The 24,907-nt window shown below is 46.5% G+C and overlaps 2 protein-coding genes across 2 annotated transcripts in view; one reads left to right on the top strand and one right to left on the bottom strand.

Moving 5' to 3' along the window:
* MFRP (membrane frizzled-related protein) overlaps positions 1–8,497 on the bottom strand; it is a 30,580-nt gene extending 22,083 nt beyond the window's left edge. Inside the window, exons 1-3 of the mRNA XM_078856907.1 lie at positions 7,624–8,497; positions 3,357–3,429; positions 1,919–2,038 (exon numbers count right to left, since the gene is read on the bottom strand). Coding sequence (XP_078713033.1) covers positions 1,919–2,038; positions 3,357–3,429; positions 7,624–7,686 — 256 coding nt within the window. The 5' untranslated portion in view covers positions 7,687–8,497. The remainder of the gene's footprint in view (positions 1–1,918; positions 2,039–3,356; positions 3,430–7,623) is intronic.
* Positions 8,498–13,649: 5,152 nt separating this feature from the next.
* Positions 13,650–23,323, top strand: PRXL2B (peroxiredoxin like 2B). Its single transcript, XM_078856202.1, has 8 exons — positions 13,650–13,830; positions 16,472–16,603; positions 16,858–16,942; positions 18,522–18,573; positions 19,462–19,525; positions 21,255–21,330; positions 21,611–21,738; positions 22,432–23,323. The coding sequence occupies exons 1-8, from the start codon at positions 13,768–13,770 to the stop codon at positions 22,453–22,455; spliced, it is 624 nt and encodes a 207-aa protein (XP_078712328.1). The 5' UTR covers positions 13,650–13,767; the 3' UTR covers positions 22,456–23,323.
* The last annotated feature ends 1,584 nt before the right edge of the window (positions 23,324–24,907 follow it).

Here is a 24,907-nt window from a genome sequence, read left to right as displayed (position 1 = left end):
CCGACCATGAACACATTTCCAGTGAACTCAAACACGTACGCCAAGCTCTTAAGGCTAATGGTTACTCCGACTACACAATCCGCAAAGCCATCTCTCCAACCATCAAGAAGGATCCTGTTGAGGAGCCTTTCAAGACCATCACCTTACCTTACATTGCTGGGGTCACAAAAAAGATCTCCAAAATCCTGATTAAACACAAGATCCAGGTCCGATTCAACACAGTACATAAAATCCGTGATCTGGTACCGTCTGTAAAAGATGTGGTTCCAGACATACAGCACCCTGGTGTCTACAAACTAAGTTGCCTCTGTGGTAGCAGTTACATTGGACAAACCAAACGACATGTCTCGGACCGCATCCGTGAACATAAAGCTGACCTGAAACACGGTAGGACAAACACCTCAGACGTGGCAGATCACTGTTACAACTCAGTGGGCTCACATGACATTGACTTCTCCAAGACAGAGGTTCTCTGCAAGCCACCTGGCTATCATGAGAGATTCGTTCATGAGGCGATCCACATATACAAACACAGAGACAATTTTAATCGAGAAGATGGATTCTGGCTTAGCAATCATTGGAAGGACGTAATAAACCATTTTGATACACATTAGGGTAGGTAAAATAATACATAGTGTTATGTTGAAATGTGGTTTATTGCAATACAGTATATAATTTAATGTTGGGTTTATCTATGGCAGTATATAGTACGGTATATGCTCGGTTGATGTAAGAGAATAAAGTTTAGATGGAAGCATATTATATAACTTTTACGACGTAGAATTGTAATGTATTACTTGCTGTTAGTAACTTAGCTTATTGTAGAGTATTGTAAGTATACTGATGGTGCTATGCAGTTTATATATTTTAGTTTTTTGTATGTAGTTTATACTTTAGTTTTCTACGGTGTTGTTTAGTAACTGCAGCTACATATCATTGGCATTCCTTTCCTTTGTTAATGCTAATCCCTGCACCCCCCCTTGGTGCTCTTGATCCTGCATAGTGCGTGGGCATGGTATGACTTTGAAGCCCCCCCGCCCCCTGCGCATTTCCCATGTATATGCTAAATTCCTCTTGATATGCACATTCTTTTTGTTAAGGCGCTCTTCTCCCACCCCCAACCCAGCTTATATGTAAGCTCCTAGCTTGGATTGTCTCATTCTTCACCTGAGGACGGCTGCTTGCGTTGTGGCTGAAACGTCGTGAGAATTGTTTCATTTTATTATGTTTTATTTTTATTATTTTATTACTTCCCTTCTACGTGACTTTACCGAAAAAACCAAGAAGACAACTTCTGAAATCCATACAAGTGACCTCTGTTCCACACTATAGAGGGCCGCACTTTCCCACTCGGCCTGCTAACAATTAACGTTCGTCACATGATAGCCAAATTGATGTTTTTTTTAATTATCAGAGCTGGAATTTAGCCTGATTAGGTACAAACCCAAATGCCATATGACGGGGTTTTATGCAATCATTGGTAACCAGATTGAGACCTCCAACTCACTAGAATTGAGAACTCCAGTTCACTGGAGAGCCCCTCGTGTTGGTGACACCACGTCCTCATGCGCTGTGCCGACCTGAATATGTGCTCACCAAATGGCACTTTCCCCAACAGTCTGTGAAAGGCTACGCGGGGAGGGTTCTTTGTGATGGGAAATATTATGGAGGGGTGGACTCACGGTGGGGGTGGGTGGTGTTGGGTGTGCTGTGAGTGGTGGTGTGTCTGTGTTGAGGATGCTATGGAGGGGTGGACTCACGGTGGGTGTGGGTGGTGTTGTGGTGTGCTGTGAGTGGTGGCGTGGCTGTGTTGAGGATGCTATGGAGGGGTGGACTCACGGTGGGTGTGGGTGGTGTTGGGGTGTGCTGTGAGTGGTGGTGTGGCTGTGTTGAGGATGCTATGGAGGGGTGGACTCACGCAGGGTGTGGGTGGTGATCGCTGCTGCTGATGCCAGAGCAGCGGCTCCCAGCACAAACGCCACTCCCTGCAGCAGCCTGCGCACGCTGCACACGCCGCTCCACACGCTCTGCCGCACGCCTGCACGCACACACAGACAAAGATCCCCCGTATAGCCTTTAACAGTTTTGGCAAGTACTGTACTGTTAGCGAGCACCTATGGAGGGGGTGGGTACCCTATACCACTCCCGGCCGCCTTTGTCTCACCAGTGCTGATATTTACACAGCGCAATAGGTACTGCACATATATACCACATCCCACACACACCACCCTGTCCCGCATTTCAGCATTGCATTGATGCTGGAGTACAAACCTCATATTTGTATTAGGGGTCATGTTCTTTGTTGGTTACATCCTACAATACCTGAGAGTCACGTCACAAAATCAGCACGCGCTCTATCTAAGCCTTTAACGACGTCCTTGTTCATTGTGTTCACTCTCAAGGATTCGCAAAGGATGTAAGAAAAAGGAAAGAAAATCAGCACAGCAGAAGACACCTTAGCTTGAAACGATAATAACATGGAATGTTTCTTCCAAACAGTTCCGCATCACTGAGCGCTAATTAATATTTTCGGAGAATATTCACCAGAATTCGGATAGTCTCGTGTGAACAGTTTAACGTGTTCAACAATTCTATTACTTCGTGTTTCTGAGGCAATGTGCCTCACAGCTCGGCGGCCCTCGATGCCTCTGGGAGTCGAGAGCGTGCGGCCCGCGGTCGCGCTGCGAGGCCCTGCCACTTAAAAATAGCCCACAAACCTTGTTTTTTGTTTTTAAATCCATCACTGCGAGCTTATTAGCCGCGCTGGATCGGGTTTTAGAGGGGCATGTGTTCAACTTGGCAACACTGCGTCTCTAAATCTCGTGCGCTCGGTTACTTTCTGCCACTGCAAGCAAAGGTCTTCTTGGGGCGCCGTGGTGGTGAGATGTTAACTCCCTCGCCTGGTATGGAGGTTTTGGTTTCGATCCTGACCCTGACGCCTGTTGTATATGTACAGATTGCATGTTCTCCCCGTGGTCGCGTGGATTTTTCTCTGGGTCCTCCGGTTTTCCCCTCCACATTTAGAATCAACATTTGTTTAGGGTATTTGCCTGATATACATTTCTACACGATAAGCCCACTTCGTTGAGTTATCAGTTGTCATGACCAGGTCGCTTCTGAAAAAAAGAACAATATAGCTCTTGCAGATAAAGGAGCGAGTAAGCAACGGTTGTCATATTCAGTTAAATGTCCTATTTGGTCAAATGTCCCAATCAGCCAATCATAACTCAGTGCAGGCACGGTATATATTGCTTGAGATGCAGAGTTGTGAAAAACACGATTGAATGCGTGGTACGTTAATAAAAGGATCGCTCTGCGTGATGGGTCCTCATCAGTGCTAGAGTGAGTTGTCTTACCTGGAGTGGCATCGGGTGTCTCGTTATCTCCCTCAGTCGGGCTGGGTTCGAATGCAGGATTGCAGAAATCTGTCTTCTCACCACACCACATGCACGCAGAATCACACCACGAATTACTGTGCCACCAAAGACAAAGGTCTCCCCGCGGAGCTTGTGACAGGCCACTGGGATAACTGCTGTTGGTGAGAACCTGTTAAGGCCGGTACCAGAGTATGAGGGGATGGTGAGGCCAGAACTAGGGCTTGCCACCCTCCTTTCTCTCCACAGTGCTGGCCTTAAAACACCACAGTTGGTACGTATTCGTGGCTGAGTTGACTTAAGAGAGGTCCAGGGTAGGTTCAGGTATCACACCATCTCCATAGTATTAGTGGTGGTGGTCGTGGTAAGTATTTGTGGTGGTGGTATAAGTGGTGGTGAGGATATTAATCGTGAGGTTGGCGTTGATATTTGCGTTGGTATTTAAATCCACGGTTTGCTCTGTCTTCCTGTCTTATTGCAGTTTCTGACTGGCTCCCAGCAAATTTTCTTGAACTAAATAACGCTAAAACTGAAATTCACTATGTTGGGGAAAGTCTATTACGTTACAACAATCTACTGTCCATCTGCTTGACTCTCATCTCTATATTCGTCAACAGGCACGAAATCTGGGGTTTCATTCTTGACTCTAACCTCTCTTTTTCTTCTCACATTTCCTTGACGTGCAAGACCGCTTACTTTCATGTTCGCAACATTTCTCGTATCCGCAACTGTCTCTCCGACATGGCTGCAGAAACAATAATACATGCATTTGTCACTTCCAGGCTAGACTGCTGCCATTCTCTGTTATTTGGCCTTCCTTTGTCTCTCATCCAACGTGTGCAGTATGTTCTAAACACAGCTGTAAGAGTACTCACTCATCATACTCGTAAGCGTCAACATATTACACCCATGTTACGAACCCTCCACTGGCTACCTATTCAGTCCAAAATCACCTTCAAGATTGCAAAATTCTTCACGTGCTGACCCCTGCCTATCTTTCCCCTCCGATTTCAGTTTACTCTCCTCTCCAGGTTCTCCGTTCATCTTCTCTAGCTAGGCATCCTCTCCACCACACAAATACAACGCAAAACCATTGGTGGATGAGCTTTCTCATGCGCAACCCCTAAAGTCTGGGATGCCCTCCCACTCCACATGTCACAAATCAACTCCATCATATTATAACAATCTGAACTAAAGACATGTTTATGCTGTAACTAGGTGATCACATTTTGGACATTTGACCGATTGGTCTAAATTAGTCAGAACTCCACTACCCCTCCTGTGAAGGCCTCCTGGCTTGGTTGGGAAGTTGGGATTATGGTCTGAGATGTGACCTCATGGACTCATTTATTTGTTGTGATAAATTTTTGGTTGCTTTTGCTCTTTTTTTTGTTGCCATTTCTTTATTCATTTTTTTTATTTCGATTGGTAGCAGGGTTTTTATTTGTTTGGCAGTGGCTTTATATGTGATTTGATCCTCATATATAATGAATGTACAGCTTTATGGGATGCTATTCGCTTGAATGACGCGATATAAAACGAAATTAGCATTATTTAATTTTCCATATGTGCATCCTCATCATCTGCATCTGCTATGAAGCGTCTGTGAGTTCAATCAACGCAACTGTGAGCAGGCTCGTTCACTCGTAAATGCGCCTAACCCCGGAATGTTCTCCCACCTCTACCTCTGGCATGCTCCCACCGGTTCACCCAAGAATGTCTGCGTTTATCCCTGGTTTTTAAATCCAGAACTAAGACGAATTTAATAAGGCTTTCCGATGGGCCCTACTTATTTGTGATCATATGACTTGATGTTCATACTGTATTTCAGTCGGTTTCATATAACAAGACTTCATCTCTATAACGGTTTATACGGTATATCAATAATTCCTCAGGTGAACACGCTCTTGGTAGGGTGCAATTACCTCCAATTGTGATTTTTTTTTACACTCACGTAAGAGTAATTTGTTTTATGTTGTAAGCTTTTACGTGGATTACAAAGGTATGCATATAATTAAACCAGTAAAAGTAGCATAAAGACAAATTACAGAACCACATCATCTTTTTATTTATATACATCTTTCGTGACTGCAGGGATTCATATTCTTGGTTCTTTCGGTAAAGTCACGTAGAAGGGAAACAATAAAATATTTTTGTTTATTGTTTTATATTTTTATGGTCACTCCGACACTGATGTTTACCATTCCCTCGAATCAAACTGATGTCGCCATGTGCTATGAAGAAGGGCCATTTGCCCGAAACCTCGCTCTTTACGTCTATATTTTTTACCCTTTATAAAGCAGTGTTATTGACGAATGTGTTGAGTTTTATTGTGGTTGGATACACGGTGCAGTGCGTTAATAACTGGGGCCACCACTCGTCCTCTCCGCATGGTGTAAATGGCGTGACGCGAGACGTGGCGGCGTGCGGTAGAGTGCGGTGAGCGAAGCGTCACGTGCGGAACACGTGACGCGTGTAACACGTGACGTGTGTGTGTGTGGAGGTGCTCGCTCACAGAACTTTTCCCCAACAGTCTGTTAATCCGGCGACCCGAGTTCGATTCCCGCTCATGGCCAACACCAGCGACTATCTAAACTGGCCCTGCGCCTCCCCTAGGTCGACTCAGCCTCAAATTAGTACCTGGTGCGGTGTGTAAACATCGCCACTGGGGAGACAAAGGCGGCCGGGCGTGGTACTGGCCACCCACCCCGTCGTGTGCCGAACCGACCTTCATAGGAACTCGCTAACAGCACTTTCCGCAACAGTCTGTAAAGGCTTTACCTCCGATTAGCACGGTTGACTACGTACGGTGCGAAAGAAGTTCAACATTCATACGTGGGTTCTTTATCTTTGTTTTGTGCAGAGTGTGGGCCAGGATTTGGAGGTGTATGATGTGTGCTTTGAGGCGTTTTTATTTATAGTGAATCAATGCTGATAAAAGTATGTACGCCAGAAGGTCATAGGGCTGTTGTTGGGTTGTGTAAGATATACTTTTATGTGGAGAGATGGATTTCTCAAGGAGACATTGCTTGTGTATTTTTATTTATTTATACATTTCCACAACGACGCTCATGATTATTTTGTGACTTTTTTTTTAAACACAATAGCTGAGCACATGCCTAAAGGGCCCTAAAACGTTAAGCGGCCAGTAAAAAAAACAGCACAATCAAAGTTGTAATCTTTACCAAAATTGAACAACAGTTAAAAGGGCTACGGACCAAATAGTAAACCAGTGCTCCTTCAACAGACGGGGTAACAGCAAAACTACACCAACCTTCTCCTGAAGCCCTCTCGTGGCTTTTGACGACTTTGGCATTTGTATCCTGAACATATTGCTGCCATCATACGCAATAAGATATTGGCAAAAGACACGTGTTAGTTAGTATAGCTGTGCTGTCATCGGAGGCGTGCTCGCCCTTGCTCATCTCGTAAAGGAGCATAAACCATCATGCCAACTCCAGTCATCCTCGCAGCTGCTTCTGGCTAACCGTTGAACTAAGCCGGCCATCGCATCGCACAATTTCAGATGCGCTTCTGCGTAAGTCTGGAACGCCTCTTCCTTTCAATATTAGGAAGTCACTGGAGCTATGCACCTTTAAATCTAGATCCAAACCTCGTTTCATTATAACTGCTTTTTGTGTTTAGTTTGGTGTCCTTCCCCCGCACCTCCGATTAGCGCGGTTGGCTACGTACGGTGCGAAATTAGTTCAACATACAGTGCGTGCAATGTGCGTGGTATTTGTTTGGAGTCTGCGATGTGAGATTTTAAACGCGGGCTGTCAATGGAAGACAAACAGCCTGTGAGCTCTGGCTCTGGAGAAGACCGTTACGTAGTATCCAGTGGACAGCGAGACAACCCCACGAAAGTAACTGCACAATATTGGTGCCATTACGGCCACATCGTACACCGTAATACGAAAGATGGAAACGAGGTTTTGTTGGACATTTAGCTGGGAAGTCATGGGGAAACCCTGGAGGAACTGTCGATGTCTGGTATAAGTTGAAGGAAAAAATGAACAGAGGTTCACGGAGACTCCGATGGACAAAAGTGTTGTAAATGTCACCTGGAGGACAGGAAACCGAGGTGATGGCAAAGCCAAAACTCACAGAGAGCCCAGTCGCTTCATCACCGAGGTCATAGATCCACGCCGATGAGTATATCGAGAGAAGTGGAGGCTCACGCGAGGTGTGATGTGCGTGAGGTGAGGGGTATGATGTGAGGCGTGCGACGTGACATTGTCCACCTCACCTTGTTGTTGTCATTCGTGTGCAGCTCCTGGACTTGCGGGAGAGCCCAACTCTTGCCGCGCATCCCGGCGCGACGCGATGCGTGCACACAGCACGCACACAGCACTCCTCCTCACACAGCACTCCTCCTCATACAGCACTCCTCCTCACACAGCACTCCTCACACAGTACGCACACAGCCCTCACACAGCACGCACACAGACAGCACTCCTCACACCGCACTCACACAAGGTCCCCCGCGGAGCCCTAACAGACTTCTGGGCTAAGCGTCGTCCGCGAGCACCTGTGACGGCCTGCACGGCACACGAGGGGGTGGGTGACCAGCACCACGCCCGGACACTTTTTTGCCTACCCAGCGGCGACGTTTACATATCGCACCAGAATCGATCTCGGAGAGGCCCGGGACCGGTTCAGATGGCCGACACTGCTGCTGACCGTGAGCGGGAATCGACCTCGGGTGAGCTGGGGGGTCGCAGCGCAGCGCTCACCGCTACCTCGCGACCTCCTCACGCACTCCTCGCCATGCACTCGGCAAATCGCACCCCACCGGCACTGCCACTCACTGCCACTGCCACTCACTGCCACTGCCACTCACTGCCACTCACCGGCACTGCCACTGCCACTCACTGCCACTCACTGCCACTGCCACTCACCGGCACTGCCACTCACCGGCACTCACTGCCACTCACTGCCACTGCCACTCACCGCCACTGCCACTCACTGCCACTCACCGGCACTGCCACTCACTCACCCGACCCATCCATCACACGCGGCCCATCACCACCCGGCCCGCTCAGCTGGCGCGTGTGTGGCGAGCGTGGTGCTCCGCGCCGAGTGAGCGCCGTGGTGGTGGGCACGGGTCTCAGTGCTCGCCGCTCGCTGCCGGGTCAACTCAACGGTGACGGGGCTCCCACCCCCCCTCCTCACCCACCGTCCCCAATCAACGCTGACCGCGTGCGTGCGCGTGTGCGTGCGCGCAAGTAGGATGGCGTGAGATGGATTATACGCGTCTTCGTGTGTGTGTTGTGAGAGAGTGTGTTAAGTGGGGGGCGGCGGGGGGGGGATAAGTGTGGACGTTTATGAAAGTGGAAGTGCGTGTAAGGGTGTGTTTGTGCTGAAGTGGAAGACCAAGGATAAGTGGGCAAGTATGAAAAAGGCGGCATGAGCGTAAGTGGGTGTTTGCGTGTGCTTGAATTCGCGCGCGCGTGTGTGTGTGTGCATCTTCATGTGTGGGGAGTGGTGCTGGCCATCCACCCCCTCGTGTGCCGTGCCGTGCCTTCATAGGTGCTCGCTAACGACACTTGCCCCAACAATCTGTTAAGTCTATACGGGGGGTCTTTGTATTTGTGGTGGAGAGCGGTGGTGTAGCGGTTAGCGCGCTGCGCTACGAACCCGGCGAGCCGGTCCTGGGTCTCCCCTAGGTTGACTCAGCCTTAAATGAGTACCTGGTGCGGCGTGTAAACATCGCCACTGGGGATACAAAGGCGGTCGAGCGTTGTGCCCCCTTCTCGTGTGCCGCGCTGACAGCACTTGTCCCAAGAGCTGTTAAAGGATATACGGGGTATATTTGTATGTGTTCGTATATATAGGTATACATTGAAAATTAGGTTTACTCGTATATATATGCATGTTTTATGACGAAACAGTGAATTTTAAGATTTTAATATTTCAAACCATGAAATTCATTTTTTTTTATACTTCGACCGTGAAAAATATATTACTGGCAACCCAGCTGCCACACAAGTGATGTGGCTTGGTGTAAACGAAATATACACGCGCCATAAAAAAAAACTCTAATGGGAATCATTTTTTTAAAATTCGTCAATAACATTTCCTTAAAAGGAAAAAAAACAATAGAATGACGTTTCGGGTAATGACCCTTCTTAATTGTAATGAGCAAGAACACAGACTTAAGCCAGGGCTGACGCTAGAGGGGTGTTGGGCTGGGCCGTGCAACACCAAACGTTCCTTTGGCCCAACCAAGTTCACTCTGAAAAAATAAGAATACTTTTTACACTTTCTGGCAATAAAACATGTGTTAATATTTAGATTTAAATCTTTCGTGACTGCAGGATTCATGTTCTTGGTTATTTCGGTAAAGTCACGTAGAAGGGAAATAATAAAATAATACAAATATAAAACAATACAAATTCTCACGACGTTTCGACTGCAACACAAGCATTCGTCATCAGGTGTGAAATCCATTGATATTTGTATTATTTAATTATTTCCCTTCTACGTGACTTTACCGAAAAAAACAAGAATATGTGTTAATATGTTGAAACACCAAATAAAAACCTTTTTCAAGGAAGGTTTCTATCTTAACACTTGTGTATTGCTAGAAAGGGTAAACCCTATTCTTATTTTTTCATACTTTGCTACTGGAAAAAAAGGCCCCTTGTTCAAGTTCACGCTCTTTAGCAGTACATCACTGTGACGGAGCCCCCCGTAAAACATCTTTACTGGGCCCCCCAACATCAAAGAGGAGCTCGAGCTTGGCTTGAAACACTTCCGGGAAGAAACCCATGTGCTGCAGTGACGGAGTCTCGAGTGATGAGATCAACTCGTGCGAATGAGAAAGATGGGTTTCGTTGCGAGACCATCATAGATGGAGCTGTTTGTCTCTCAATTGAGCCGTATTTCTTGTGGAACTGATGTGACTTCACTCAAGGCATGAGCGTGAGCTCTTGTTTCTTTTTGCTGACTCTCATTGAGTGACACCGTGATCAGATGAAGGACCCATACTGCCAAGCTGAAGTCTGGGGAAAGTCTCAGCCAATAATATATCACGAGTCACCAATGTTAGCCCTGGTCTGGTATCGAACTCAGGTGTTCAGGGCCATACACCATGTACCGCTCTACCCATCACAGTGTTTATGGGATTAATGGCACCTCCTCTATTCTTCGTGTGCATGTATGCATGCACTCAGTCACGTGTATTGCCACCAGAGGGACTAAGCCATCACATGACATGGAGTCACATTCCACACACACATCTCAAGCAAACTCCGTGCAGCACCCATCTGTACGGCCATGAGTTAGGGTGTTTGCTTCACTGGTATTCTTAGTGGCACAACTAACACCGTTGGTAGAGCAGGCGAGTTAGCACAACAGTTAAATGCAAATGGAAATTGATCGAATGCTGATATATAAGGCGTCAAAGGTCGGCAGTCAGCGCAGTGCACATCCAATTAAAATGACGGCGATGTAGTGGTTTAGCGCACTGCGCCATGAACACGACCACTTGAGAGTTCGATTCCCGACCACAGCTCACGTCAATAGTGCGTGACTTCTGAACCATTCCTGGGCTCACCTTCTCCAAGCCTGCACGAACCAGTGTGGTGAAGGACAGCCAAGCAGCCTCCCATGACTAACATCCCGTGAGAAGGCCATCATCCAGCAGTGGCTTGACTAAGTACAGTAAATAAATCATCATCATTATCACATTATTGTGCATGATGTGGTAGATAGCTGTGTACAACATTTCAACAATGTGGCTTTTGTAGGATTAATATAAATAGCAGGACTACCAGCATGAACATGAAGGATAACCATCCCCATGTGTTGTAATAACTAACACAGAGTATGTTCACTGTGGCAAAGACATGTGTCGCTTTATTTATTACAAAAACACGTGACACAGAGTTGGCAGTGGTTCACAAGCACAAATAAAAGACGTCAATAACACTGTGGCCTGAAGCAGAAATACTTTATAGTATACAGTATAGAAAGAGGTGATGTTTCAGGCAATTGGGCCTTCTTCATAGCAAAGATGAAGGGCAATTACTTGATTATACATTTATCACATTTATTTTATACCCATTACACATTTTCCCCTTTGTTTCCGTTAAGGACAGTTTTATGTAATAATGTGTCTTAAGTTGTTTTGGTTGCTTGTATTTACAGTAGAGGGACTCCTCTACTTGCGAACATTCGACTTACGAACTTTCAGAGATACGAACAAACCTGTCCGTGCGTATAGTTGCCTGTTCGAATCGAGAGTCGTAAGCTTAACCGCCGCGCAATAGATGGTGGCATTTACATCTGCAGAACATGAAAAACAAGTGGCATCTACATCTACAGAAGATTATACAACTTTTAAAGGCATTCCCCATATTTAGTGTACATGCCGTACAACATGTTTGGAATCGACAGGGGTAAAGGTGGACTTATGAACAAATCGACTTACGAGCAGACCTCTGGAACCGAACTCGTTCGTAAGTAGAGGAGTAACTGTACCGTTTTGAGGTCGTTGCCGGTTTAATTGGGTGGGTGGGGGGTGTCAGTATAATTCTGCACTCCGGTTTTTGAGCAGCGTCGAAAAAAACGGTCAAACGAAAACGGTGATGAAATCGCTTCCTGATGCAGAATTATCAAAACGAGCCTGTAACCAATAATCAATAATTAGGTTATGGTAATTGATTGGGGTGGGCCTGGCTCTGCTGGTGAGACCGGTCCGGAGTGTTGCTTGTCTTAAATCAATGCTGTTGAAGTTAAGCACTCCCAGAAAGCCGTGCGGTTGATGGGTTGTGTAAGAAATCCTTTTATATTTTTTGTGGCGAGACGGATATGTGAAGGAGACATTGCGAATGTATTATGTTAGACAGAAATCAATAGTGCCTACGTTTTGGGCAGCAGAGGTTCAGTGCAGCAAATGCGATTGCTGTGTCCGTACAGGATTTACCTGCCTTCACTTCTTATGCTCCTATCCCGACCTTGACCAATCCGCACTGACCAGCGTGCTGAAGTGTGGTCACATAACCCCCCCCACGCTCCTAGTCTGGAAGTGCATCGACAAATAGCAATACATGCACACATAACTGTAAACAATATTTTCCCTGTTATGTAACGTGTACAAAATGTTCATACATACTTGTATGGTCGACGGCAGTGTCCTTCACAATTTTTCAGCAGGGGGGGCACTTTCGCTTATGAGACATCAGTGTGAGGGCCGCCACAGTTCTATTCCAGGCCACGGTTAACATCAGTTGCGAACAATATTAAAACCAGTCCTGGTCAAACTACCCGCCCCTACGACCGACAGCGTAGGGAGTCACCTTCCAGCAGTGCATGGACAAAGGGCTGTGAATCAAAAGCGTTATGTAATAACGTGTCAAGTACGCCGTAACGTATGCAGCCATAACACGTCTCGCAACAACGGGGAAACTCTCGCAACAGCGAGGGAAATCAAAGAGATCGCGGTCATTGAGCTGCCACCGCTGAGCACCTGGGTTCGATTCCTGGTCTCGCCCACACAAAAACCGCGCTTAAACCGGGGTCTCTAAGAGTGTGGTGCGTTTATGGTCTCAGCCGGGTATCCAGTGACTTACACAGAGACCCATAGATTCACATAAAGCGATAGGTTTACACCGATTGGTTTGTGATTAAACCGGATCTTCCAGCGCAGTGAGTTGATGGGTCTCAGGCCGGTCACCAATGACTTGCATAGAGAGCCATAGATTTACATATGTAAGATGGTGCGCGATTTACGAATTACTGCACACTTAAAACACAAACAGAAACTTCAGGTTTGCCCTTAATGTGGCTCTAAAAGCCCAGCATACGTATAAATACGTGAATTTCAGGTAAATGTGAAACAACATTCTTATCCATATTTCCAAATGGTGGATTCACCGTTTCGTGACGCTGAGAGAATACGATGGGAACACATCTTGAGAGCGCATGGAACGCTCTTCCTTCCGATATTCGGAAGCCACTGGAGCTATGCACATTAAAATAATCTCGATTAACAAACTAATTTCTTTAAAACAACTTTTTGTATTTAGTTCCTTGTCCTTCCCCCGCACCTCCCATAAGCGTTGCGAAAGTTCAACATAAAACGAGACAATATATATAAAAAAAACAGTTCAATAACTTAAAATAATTATTAAATCAGCCAGAGTTGTGTAACCGAGGTGACGTCACGCACGGCGCTCCCATTGTTCACAAGGCGGCGCTCCCATTGTTCCGGAGCGGGTCACGTGCGGCCGGTCACGTGCGCGCGCATCGCCCCGCAAGTCCCCGCCCCCCACGTGTTTCGCGTGGACTTTTAGCGCCGGTTTACTTCGCAGTCGCAGCAGTAGCAGCAGCCACAGAAGAAGAAGCAGCAGGAGCCACAGAAGCAGTAGCAGCAGCAGCAGAGAGCATGACGGACGTGAATCTTAAAACAGTTGGAGCGAACGAGCTGGTGAACGCGCGCACCGGGGAGGTAGGTCGTGTGTTGTGTAGTGTGTGTGGTGTGTGAGTGTGTGGTGTTGTTTGTTGATGGTAGGTAAGAGTGTGTAGCGTGTGTGGTGTGTGTGTGTGTGCGATGTTGTTTGTTGATGGTAGGTAGGAGTGTGTGTGCGATGTTGTTTGTTGATGGTAGGTAAGAGTGTGTGGTGTGTGTGATGATAGGTGTGCGTGTATGTTGCTACACGTGTTTGAGATGGTATGTGTGGCGGCGGTGTGTGTTGTAATAAAGGCTAAATATATACAGTATATATGATGTGTACGTGTGTGAAGAGCGGTGGTGACACGCTGCGCTACGCAGCCGGGTGAGAAACTGCGTCCTCATTCCTGGCCACCGCCAACACGGAGAGCTACAACCCGTCCCTGGGCCTCCGCTCGGCCGGGCTTCACACTAGATCCACTCAGCCGTAAATGAAGTACTTTGCTGATGTTTACTGGTGCTGGATAACCCCCCCCCCCAATGTGCCGTGCCGCCCTTAATAGGCGGTCGCTAACAGCCCCTAACAGTCTTATTAAACGGGGAATATAATGGTGTTGTATTATTATTAGTGTTGTGTGCTGTGTGGGGAGCGGTGGTGCAGTGGTTAGCGAACCCCTGCGACCAGAGTTCGATCCCCGCTCGCGGCCAACACCCAGTGGCGATGATTGTCTGAACCGGTTTCCTGGGCGCCTCCCCTAGGTAGATTCGGCCTCCAAATGAATACCTGGTACGCTGCGTAAAAACATCGCCACTGGGGGGGGGGGGGGGAGACAAAGGCGGACCGGGCGTGGTGCTGGCCACCCCCCAAACCCCCTCGTGTGCCGTGCCGACCTTCATCGGTGCTCGCCAACAGCACTTGCCCCAACATTGTGTCGAGGCTATACGGGGGATCTTTGTATTTGTGCAGCAGCTGGGGCGCGACCAAAGACGGAGCGGCCCCAAAGAGCCCAAGGGTCGATTCATGACACAATCAATAATTATTATCGGTTCAAGTTAAAATCCTATTAAACGAGACGATGAACGTTGTTTTTACAAAGCCCATCTCTCTCTCTGCTCTACATCTTGGCTGTATAACGACGACGTTCTTCGTCTCCATCGCCGCCTCTGCTCTGATCAATTTATGTTATCCCCACGACGAGCTAATGACGAGTCGTTTGGTAGCGAGGTAGGGCCCCCCGAATAGTCCCATGTCGTTAGTTTGTGTAAATATTTATGTTGATAATTATGTCGTAATTATGTGGGTTTTTATGGGGTGTGTGTGTGCTCTCCCTCTGAGAACTACACCTGTGAACTACGTGTCATTGTGAATGCGTGTTCGTACGTTGTGCTGTGTGGTATAATGATAGTGCTGGGTTGTGTGTTCGTGTGGTGTCGTTGTGTGTCGCGTGTAGATCTGTGCACCGGTGGCGCGTTTGTGTGTGCGCACAGAGGAAAACGAATATTTACGGAAATGTTTGTTACCCATAACTGGAGTCTTGAAGATTTTCAGAGCCATTCATCCCGTACAACCAAACCCAAGTGTTTTTTAAGCACCAGGACCAAATTAGGCCTTATACCCCATCATACTACGGTTCATTCTAAATTTGACGTTTTCGTGACTGCAAGGATCCATATTCTTTGGTTCTTTTATTTTTTGGTTCTTTTATTTTTTTTTACCTACGTGACTTTACCGAAAGAACCAAAGAGTGTGCATACTACGGTTGATAATTGATTATCCGGCGTTCCCGGGCTGATTCCGGTGAAACCGGCAAAATCGCTCCAAAGGCTGCAACCAGTCCGGCAATCGGCACCATGTGCGTGACGCGTGACAAATCAAAAGGAGCTATGCATGATTTCGGTGTTAAATATATACAGTACATTATACACTACATACAAATTAAACAATGAAATTGCTGCACTTATATACATCACCCCCATGCATAGTCTCCGAGATTGCAGTGGTAAGTACGGTAATCGGTAAATACAGTAGGATATTTATTTGTCTTGTTATTTATGCCAATTTCAAATAGTAAAATTTAAAACACTAAAAAAACATACACCTAAAAACAATGTCATACAAGAATCTACTAAAAAAATTGCTATTTTAAAAATCCAGCGCCCCCTCTGAAGCTGCCGGATAATCGATCTACTGTATGTATCAATAACCACTGCAAGCATCTTAGCTGCACTAATCGGGTATTAGAGGGGACGTTTCCTACCTGCCATCGCTGTGGTCATAATCCTAAAGCTCTCGGGCCTCTGCCACCACAAGGTCCGCTTGTTTTTGTGGCCTCTTGTCTTGATCACCGTAAAACACACATTTGCGTAAATGTGACCAACTGATAGCAGCAATGGTATAGAGATATCCACCAAAGGTTCCCCAGAGTGTTTAAACCCAATAATAATTGAGAGCATAGGAGTAACATTCATGAGGTTTGACTTCGTGTAGCTGCTCTGAGTAGTTATCATTTCCCACTAAATGTGCAACATTGGGCCAACGTTGGTGGAACGCTTGGCCTGTTTGCCCAAAGTTCCATGTTTACCGAGTTGACATCTCACGACGCCGAGATGATGATGCTGATGCTGCTGAGCGGTGCGTGACAGCTGGAGCCACACACACACACGTGTCGCCTTGTGCTCTCCCCGTGCGCGTATGCAGGTCGTGTCATTGGCGTCCCTGTGGCAGGGCCCGCAGCCCGTGGTCATCACGTTCCTGCGCCGCTTTGGCTGCGCCGTGTGCCGCTGGTGCGCCCGAGAGCTCTCCACCGGCATGGCTCGTGCCAACCTGCCGGTACGCGCACAACACCCAACGGTGGTGGTTGTGCATTTGGTGATTTTTCTGGAAGATTTGCTGGTTTATCCAGGATGTTTCTGTTGCGCGTCGTCGCTTTAAGATGTTCTCTGTTCATATTTTGTTTGTTGCGGTTGCACCCGACTCGAGAGCCGCATGGCTCACAGGGCTTCACCTAGTAAATTAAACTTGAACACTTAACTTAAGTGGTTGCGGTGTGGTTGGTTCAGTGTGGTTGTGGTGTTGTTTGCCAGGCCGGAGCGGTACGTTTGGTCGCCGTTGCATCTGAGCGGATCGGGCTGCAGGAGTTCCTGGATGGAAATTTCTTCAGCGGTGGTGGTAATTGCTTCCAGTTCACTCTACCCCCCCCTCCTTGCACACTGCCTCTTCCCCTCATCATCTTCTCCCTCCATGTGGGGTTTTTGTCTGTGTGACTATCAGCATAAATTTGCATCTGAAAATTTACTAATGTGGAAGGGGCTTGTTTTGCCGGTGAGACTTCTTACTAATATACAAATATATACAGCAAGGGTTCGGTTCTTGAAAATCTGCGCGAAAATGGAAGTTGTAAAATGTAGACACTGTTTATAAGGGAAAACAAGGAGTTAATTTCCCGTGTCTGACTTAATATACGGAAGAAAATTCACATTTCACTGTACACATGTCTATACTTAATTATATTCTACAAGACACATTAATAAATTGTACTGTAAATTCGCTTTTACCCAAGGTGCTTTGCAAGGGTTTTGAGTGGTACAATTATCTTCTCGGTTTTCTTTATAAATCCGACTGACTCGTTTACCATGTAATTGCGGCCAACAGCAGACACACGATCACCACGACCAACAACTCCACTTTTTTAGCTAAACTCATCACTTTATTCTGCCTTTTGCTCTTGCTCTCACTGCTTCTACTCACTTGATGTTTAGACCCCATGATCTAAATAAAAACACGCCACAAATAAGTCTAAAATAGCACAAGTTAGCGGCACTTGAAGAATGAGCTTCAGCATGTGGAATGGTGGCACATGGCCACAATCCACGACTGTACTGCGCAAGTACAGTAGCCCTCCCGCGTTAGGGGCCGTCCATAAATGACGTCAAGCACCTGGGGGGGGGGGGTTGAGAAATGTGACGTCACATCAAAATGCGCAACTTAAAATCAATATAGACAACACCTTCTACTTAATTAAATATACTTTTTAATACATGTTTTCTCCGACATCAGTGCAGCGCACATTGAATACGCACTACAATGACAATAGTTTAAAGCGATTTGAAGCATGTTTTATTTTCGGGGGGGGGTGGTGCGGGGGCAGGGCTTTGTGACGTCATATTTGAGGGGGGGGCTGACTTTTTGTGACGATGGGGGGGGGGGGCGCGTCAAAAATCGTCCAAAATCGCGTGACGTCATTTATGGACGGCCCCTTATATGATGTTGCCAAATCGCCAATAGTCCAAGGAAAAAGGCACGAAAGTTAAACTGGTATGCAAGTATACAATTGTGAATAATCGAATTTCGCAAAAGAAAAATACACAAAATGAAGAGGTTTTCCTGTACAAGCAAAGGGGACGAGCCAAATGTTTCGGGAAATGGCCCTAACTTAGGGCAGCCGCTAACCATTACCTCGAACGAGAGCCTCATAAATGTCCTTTTAAGGCACGTCCTATGAAATAAAAGCCATTGTCTGAAATGTCACCTATTATCTGTTTCCTTTTAAGGCCACAGTGGTATTGACGAATGTGGTGTGTAATGTAATTAGTGGTTGGGCACCACTACCAGTGCCATATCACCAAATAACTTGTTTTCTTTTAAGGCACCGTTCATAACGATGTTGGTGAGGTTTACAAAACAAAGTTGTAATCGGTTAAGAGTAGTTTTAGCGTTCATGAATAAATTGTGTGTGTGTGTTTCACAGACTTGTTTATTGATGATAAGAAGCAGTGCTACAATGATCTGGGCTTCAAGAGGTAATACGCAAAGTTATTCCCGATTACCCACATGTATGCATTCACATACCAAAAGCCTATAACCTGATTTATAATAATAATACCAATGTACAGCCCTTGTTACTTCACTCACTGTTGAAGACCTTCCCATGCCGTATTTGTCATTGGGGGTTGTGTGTCCTTACCTCGCCACATTGTTTAGTGTGGGTTGTTGAAGGGGGGTAGGGGGGGACCTCTGTATTATTAAGTCCTCGCTTACTGCGTGTTCACACAACGCGTTTTTCGCTATAACGCAGTTCTGCCATTAGGGGATACTTTTCGCACAACGCGGCGCGACACACCTGTTGCAACGTGGTTTCTGAGTGGTCGACGCCGAACAACTTTTTTTTAGCTACACGGCTGAACAGTGTGATACACTACACGGAATGGTACAGTAACACAGCGGCATACTCTCCGTTACTTGTCCCGCCTTCTTACTGTGCGAGCGTGCACTGTGTCTCGCCAAACTTTATTGTGACATTATTTATGGGCAAAAAAAAATCACTTGACGCGCCACTTCAGTAATGCATCTACTACCGCGTTGAACGACGACTTGCTGTATGTATGTACGCCTGTGGATACATGTAAGTATTTGGGTGCATGCGCGCTTGTTAGTTTCCACTAGGTTTTGACGTGAGTTTTGTGTAATTTCATTTTAGTAGTTTGCATTCGTACGTTCACACCGCATTCTCCTGTAACTGCCAACTGCTGCCAATGGCGTTGGCTGTGGCCGTCCTTGTAACACGACCGCTTGGCTCAATTGGGCCTTACCAGCTGAAAATATGTCCCGAGTCCGTGTGTGAATTTGCGAATGTGCATGGTTGCTCACGTCTGCACTTTTTTCTGTGTACATGTGTGCCTGCATGCTAGGTATAATGCACTGTCAATAATTCCGGTGGCTTTGGGTAAGAAAGTCCGGGACATTGTAGCCAAGGTATGTACGTGCGCACGTGTATTCAAGTCTGTTGCGGCTATACAGGGGATCGTTGTCTTTTGCAAGCAATGTGTATGTTTTGTGGGGAGGGGTAGTACAGCGGTTAGCGCACTGCGCTACGTATCCGGCGACCTGCGTTCGATTCCCGTTCATGGCCAACACCAGTGACGATTATCTGAACTGGTCCTGGGCCTCCCCTAGGCTGACTCGGCCGCAAGTAAGTACCTGGTAAGATCATCGCCACTGGGGAGACAGGCGGCTGGGCATGTTGCTGTCCACCCACCCATCGTGTGCTGTGCCGGCCTGCATAGGTGCTCGCCAACAGCACTGCCCCAACAGTCTGTTAAGGTTATATGGGGGATCTTTTTCTGTTTTTTTTGTATGATGCATATCTGAGAAGGTCCTCGGTCCTCCCCTATGACAAACCAGTCTGAAATGAGTACCTGGTGTGGTGTTTAAATGCAGAGGATCTGTCTTTGTTTTGTAAATGACTGACTCACCGGATATCTGTTTTGCATTTGGCTGTCTGAATACCAGACATTTTTTTTACTGACAAATGTTAATCATATATCAAATGTCAGGAGGGGAGCGGTGGTGCAATGGTTAACACATGATCCAGAACCCAGCGAGCTGAGCTCTATTCCTAGATGTATAGTTAACACCAGGTGACGAGCAATATTTGAACCGGTTCTGGTGACCCAACCTTGATCAACCAGCACTGGCCAGTGTGGTGAAGTATGGTCAAACATCCCTCATGACCGACACGGCAGGGACATTTTTTATTCAACCGTGGATTGAGAAAAAGATCGGACGTGTACATTCATTGTTCTGAATTGGACATGGCAGATCTTTCAAATAATTAAATTGCATTTAATTCAACCACACGGCTTTGCTTGGTGGTTGAGCAGTGTCATTGTTTCGTCTGTCACCACTTAACTGAGCAGGACCCTCCTTTCTTTTCCTTTCTGGAGGGTCCTGCTGTGTTTCGCAGTGGGGGTCAATGTTGCTATGTTTTCTTTCATTGGGTAAGTTTTACCATGATGCCAGCACACATGGCCGACTCTTTTTGAATAACGTCACAGGATCTCTTAATATTCCACTGTGAAGCAGACGGCGGGTATGTTTGTAATTAATACACCCGCAGTAATAACCAGGGCAGCCTGCCAGATTCATACCGCGAATCTCTGCAGAAAGTGGCAAACATTCGCTACTGTTTGGCCATGTTTCCACATTCAGAAGGTTGAGAGTTGAAATCTCAATTGGGGTTTAACTCTGCTCCTCATTTCTCCATGGTTGACACAATGAGAATGAACCCACCACTGCATGGGAAATCGGCAGTTTGTCCTAATAAAGAGATTGGTTCCCACCATATAAATGTTGAATTTCCATGACCGACTTGGCAATGAGTACACCAATAGTGTTCATATTTGAGCATGAAGGACCTTCCCCTTTGCTGATATTGCCAAGTCTAAACTCATGCCCTACATGTAATCCATGCTAGGATCTTCTCTAAGTAGAAACATGCGTTTTTAGGGTATTTAGCTGCTGCTATAAATCTCCACGTGATAAGCTCCTTTATTGAGCTATAATTTATGAGCTGTATAGCTCAGTGGGCTTACCTGATGAAATACAAATAGTTACAGTTAATTACAGCAGTTGTAGCTGGTAAGGATGGTGTGATGTTGAAGGTCATTGTCACGGCAGTAATGTTTATGGTGATTACTACCAGGCTGTAGAAGATGGGGTGTCTGGAAATCTGTCTGGGGATTTGCTGCAAACTGGAGGCTGCCTCATTGTCAGCGCAGGTACACTTTTACGCACGCATTTATACGTGAACACGCACCTGCACACACCAGTCCAGTGATATCCGAACCAGATTTGGGTTTGATGTTGCTGAACCAAACTTTAAATGAGTATCTGGTGCTGTGTAAATAGCAGCATTGGGGAGACTAAGGTGACCAGGCGTGGTGCTGACCACCACCACCACTGTGCCGTGATGGCCTTAATAGATTGCTTGCTAACAGCACTTGCCCCCAACAGTCTGTTTAAGACCAACCAAGATCTTTATCTTTGTTTGTGTGTCAGGTGGGGAGAAGGTGTTGCTGTGCTTCCGGCAGGACTCGCCGGGTGATTTTGTCCCAGTGGAGACGGTGTTGGAAGTTCTCGGTTTCCAATCGGAGACAAAAGCACAAGAAAATGCGCCACAACCGGAGGTACAGCGCACGCACTGCAGGCATCTTTCACTCTACTCGCACTCTTCCAAAAAGTACCCAAACACATTTGAGTTATTGGAAAAATGATGTCCTGGCTTTATCCCACTCCCTTTAACCCTCTGGATACAAACTTTTACACCAAGTTTCAAAAACAAGACTTGACAATTTGTCTCCCCATTTCCAGGGACTTTAATTAGAAACATTTGAATTTCCAATGTTTTTACATCTACCTTCTCCCGGAATATAAGATGCTGCTGAAAGTTCTACGCACCCAAAACGTATTCCCGATATCAATAGATTTATCTTTTCTGGTCACACATGCACAGCTCCTGAATTATAAGCCGCGACCCCAATATTTGCTTTAAAAAAATCAAATTAAAAATATGGCAATCCGACAATTTGTGTCAAATTCCAGCTTTCTAAATAACTTGTTGTCATACGTTTTCGGGATCTGTGATGTTTGGTTAAAGTCTGTAATTTTTTTTATTCTGAATCCTTCAAAACCTCCAGAAGCAAACATTCATAGGCCAAGGTTAAACTGGAGTTTACATTTTTTCCCATTCTAATTCTAAGCAGACTTCACCTCCATCCTTTCTCGAACATGATTCGAATTCACATCAGTTGGTGTATGAAAGCGCACGTGAAGAATTTGACTACCCGATTTGATGTATGCCTCGCCTTCTCTGCCAACAGTGCACGGACGTCTGCTCCAGTTAATTGCCGTGACATCGTCCTGCGACGTGGAGTCTCACTATTTGCCTTTACATTTCCCACGTGCTCGCACAAATGTGACTCCTGCCGGACCGAAGAAAAGTATCGCTGCTGTGACACTCTAGCAAACACCAACACTTCCATGGTGGCTAATTGCCATGAGTCGTGCATGTAGGGACGTTAACAATAGCAGTAATAATTTACAGCCAATTGTCTATGCACCGATAGGTGCAAACTTCCCCGCGCTATATCCATTCAGTGGTTGTTGACCACTTCACCACGCTGGTCGTCGCTGGTTGGAGGGGGTGGGGGTGCCCAGGGTAGAAATCGGCTGTCACCTCTTCCATCGCTCCATCCACGTTGCGATATAGGAGATTACAAAACAAGAGAGACTACTTGCGTGCACTTTTCTGCGCTTAGCAGGTCAAGGTGCAAACGTATACGTTTGCAGGAACAATTCGGCGAGCATTTTTGAAGTCGAACACGTGCAGGCGCGCAAACCTACTCGCTTGAAGGCCTTGGTTTCTCCCCTCATTCATGATGGGATCGAGCTTTGTAAATGACAGTTACTGTTAAATTAATTGAATAAAGCAATGATTTTGAAAGGCACATTTGTGGTTCTTGTGTTTTGTACTCGTGGGTATTTAATTTCCAGTTGTGGCTGTCATGATTGCAATTGTTCCGTTGGCGTTTGAATGCTTGGGTTTGTTCGAAATCGCTGGAAGAGCAGGGCTGTCAAACTTAATCGGTAAGCAGGCCGGGTTGGATCCAAATGCACCTCCCCCGTGGGCCACACAGTTGGGCCTATGAAAATGAAAAGCATAATATACAATTTACCGGACATCTGTTGTAATAAAACGGTAGCTAAATTCGTGTCAACCCACGTAATGTCAAAACACATTGAATACAATGGCATGTATAGCTACCCGTCTGGGCTGTTGCTACCTGTATTTGCTGTACGCGCAGATGAAGCATGTTGGCTTTCCATTAACCTCCACAAATAAATATGAATTCCTCCACTTCTCTTGGACAACTCTACACTCCTTATCGACCTTCCTTTTCTTTCATAACATAACTCGGCTGTATGACATGTCACACTTAAAAAATGTTTTCTTGCGCATTCAGATTTTGAATCTAAACTGGAAACGGGATTGGCCGGCACCACTTCACTGACCTCGACGATGCTGATGATGCAGCCTTGTTTGACAGGAGACGTGTCCAAAAAGTGACAGCTTCTGTCTTGATGCGCAAAATCTAGAAAATGGTGCACTTCAGTTGAAGTGCATTACGACACTCAAAGGAATGGCGTTGTCTCCATGGTTGCCCACCCATCCTCCATAATCTGTGGATCAAACCTCACTCGAGACACCGGTGTATGGCAGCAAGAGGAGTTAATGCGAATGCTGTCGCAAGATGACACGTTTGGTGCAACGATCCTCTGCTATGACTGAATGACCTAAAGTATTGTATTTTATGCCTGTGAAAATTTACATTTCTTTGCCATAACGTCACTATTACAGTATTAACAGTATAAATACAACAATCCGATGTCAAAGTTGTGTTTTAAACATGTAGATTGGTATCTGAAGATTATTCACGAGATTGGCGTAGGCTCTTTTCACCTTCCACAGACTGCCATTATAGCTCCGGTGTTAACTCCATAGGGGGCTGAGGGCAGGTGAGGGTAAGTCACCTTCTTGAGGCCCACACCACAGGACAATTCCGACTTCTGCGTTGTAGTTGGGCACGGGCGTTCGGAGAGGGCAGCACTCGTGTGTGCCAGTGGCATCTTGGTCTGTTTCAACGTCGTGGAAGGTTGGCCGGTAGGTGCTGATTCTAGATTTGAAGCTTTCGTGACTGCAAGGATTCATATTCTTAGGTTTTTTCGGTAAAGTCACGTAGGTAAAAAAATACAATTAATAAAAGTAAAATAAAATAAAAATCACGACGTTTCGGAGGCAACACAAGCTTCCGTCTTCAGGTGGAACAGTCACAGCACGATAGCTGTATCATGAGGTGCTGAGCCCGAGCACCAGAAGTTGTGGCTGTGCACCGGCGTGGCTTTTCCTGCCATGCGGTGGCAACTTAAGGCCCCCTGTTGACGACACTGCGCGTGCACCACGCCATCCGCTGACTTCACGGCCGCGCTGGCCCAGTCGGGGGGACGGTGGAGCTGAGCGGACTCAACTAGGATGGAGGTATGACTTTCCATCTCCTCCATCGCAGCCTTATTCATGTGTTCCTCTCGGTATATGAACCTTATGGCGGTTCCCCGGGGTACCATAATACTCTGTCTCTCGCATAATGTCCGTGATGCAGTAATTTTGAGTCTGTTGGTCGGCGATGCGGAAATCGACTCATCTCGACGAGCTCTACACGATGCACCACTACGGTGCGTACCGCGAGCGTTCAGGGTTTCAGCGCAATCGTCCTTGCTGCATTTCGACATCACGAAGTA

This window comes from Lampetra fluviatilis, chromosome 5 (assembly GCF_964198595.1).
Source record: "Lampetra fluviatilis chromosome 5, kcLamFluv1.1, whole genome shotgun sequence".
NCBI classification, from domain to species: domain Eukaryota; kingdom Metazoa; phylum Chordata; class Hyperoartia; order Petromyzontiformes; family Petromyzontidae; genus Lampetra; species Lampetra fluviatilis.
Note: the sequence above shows the minus strand (reverse complement) of the source record. Positions and strands in the feature narration are given on the sequence as shown.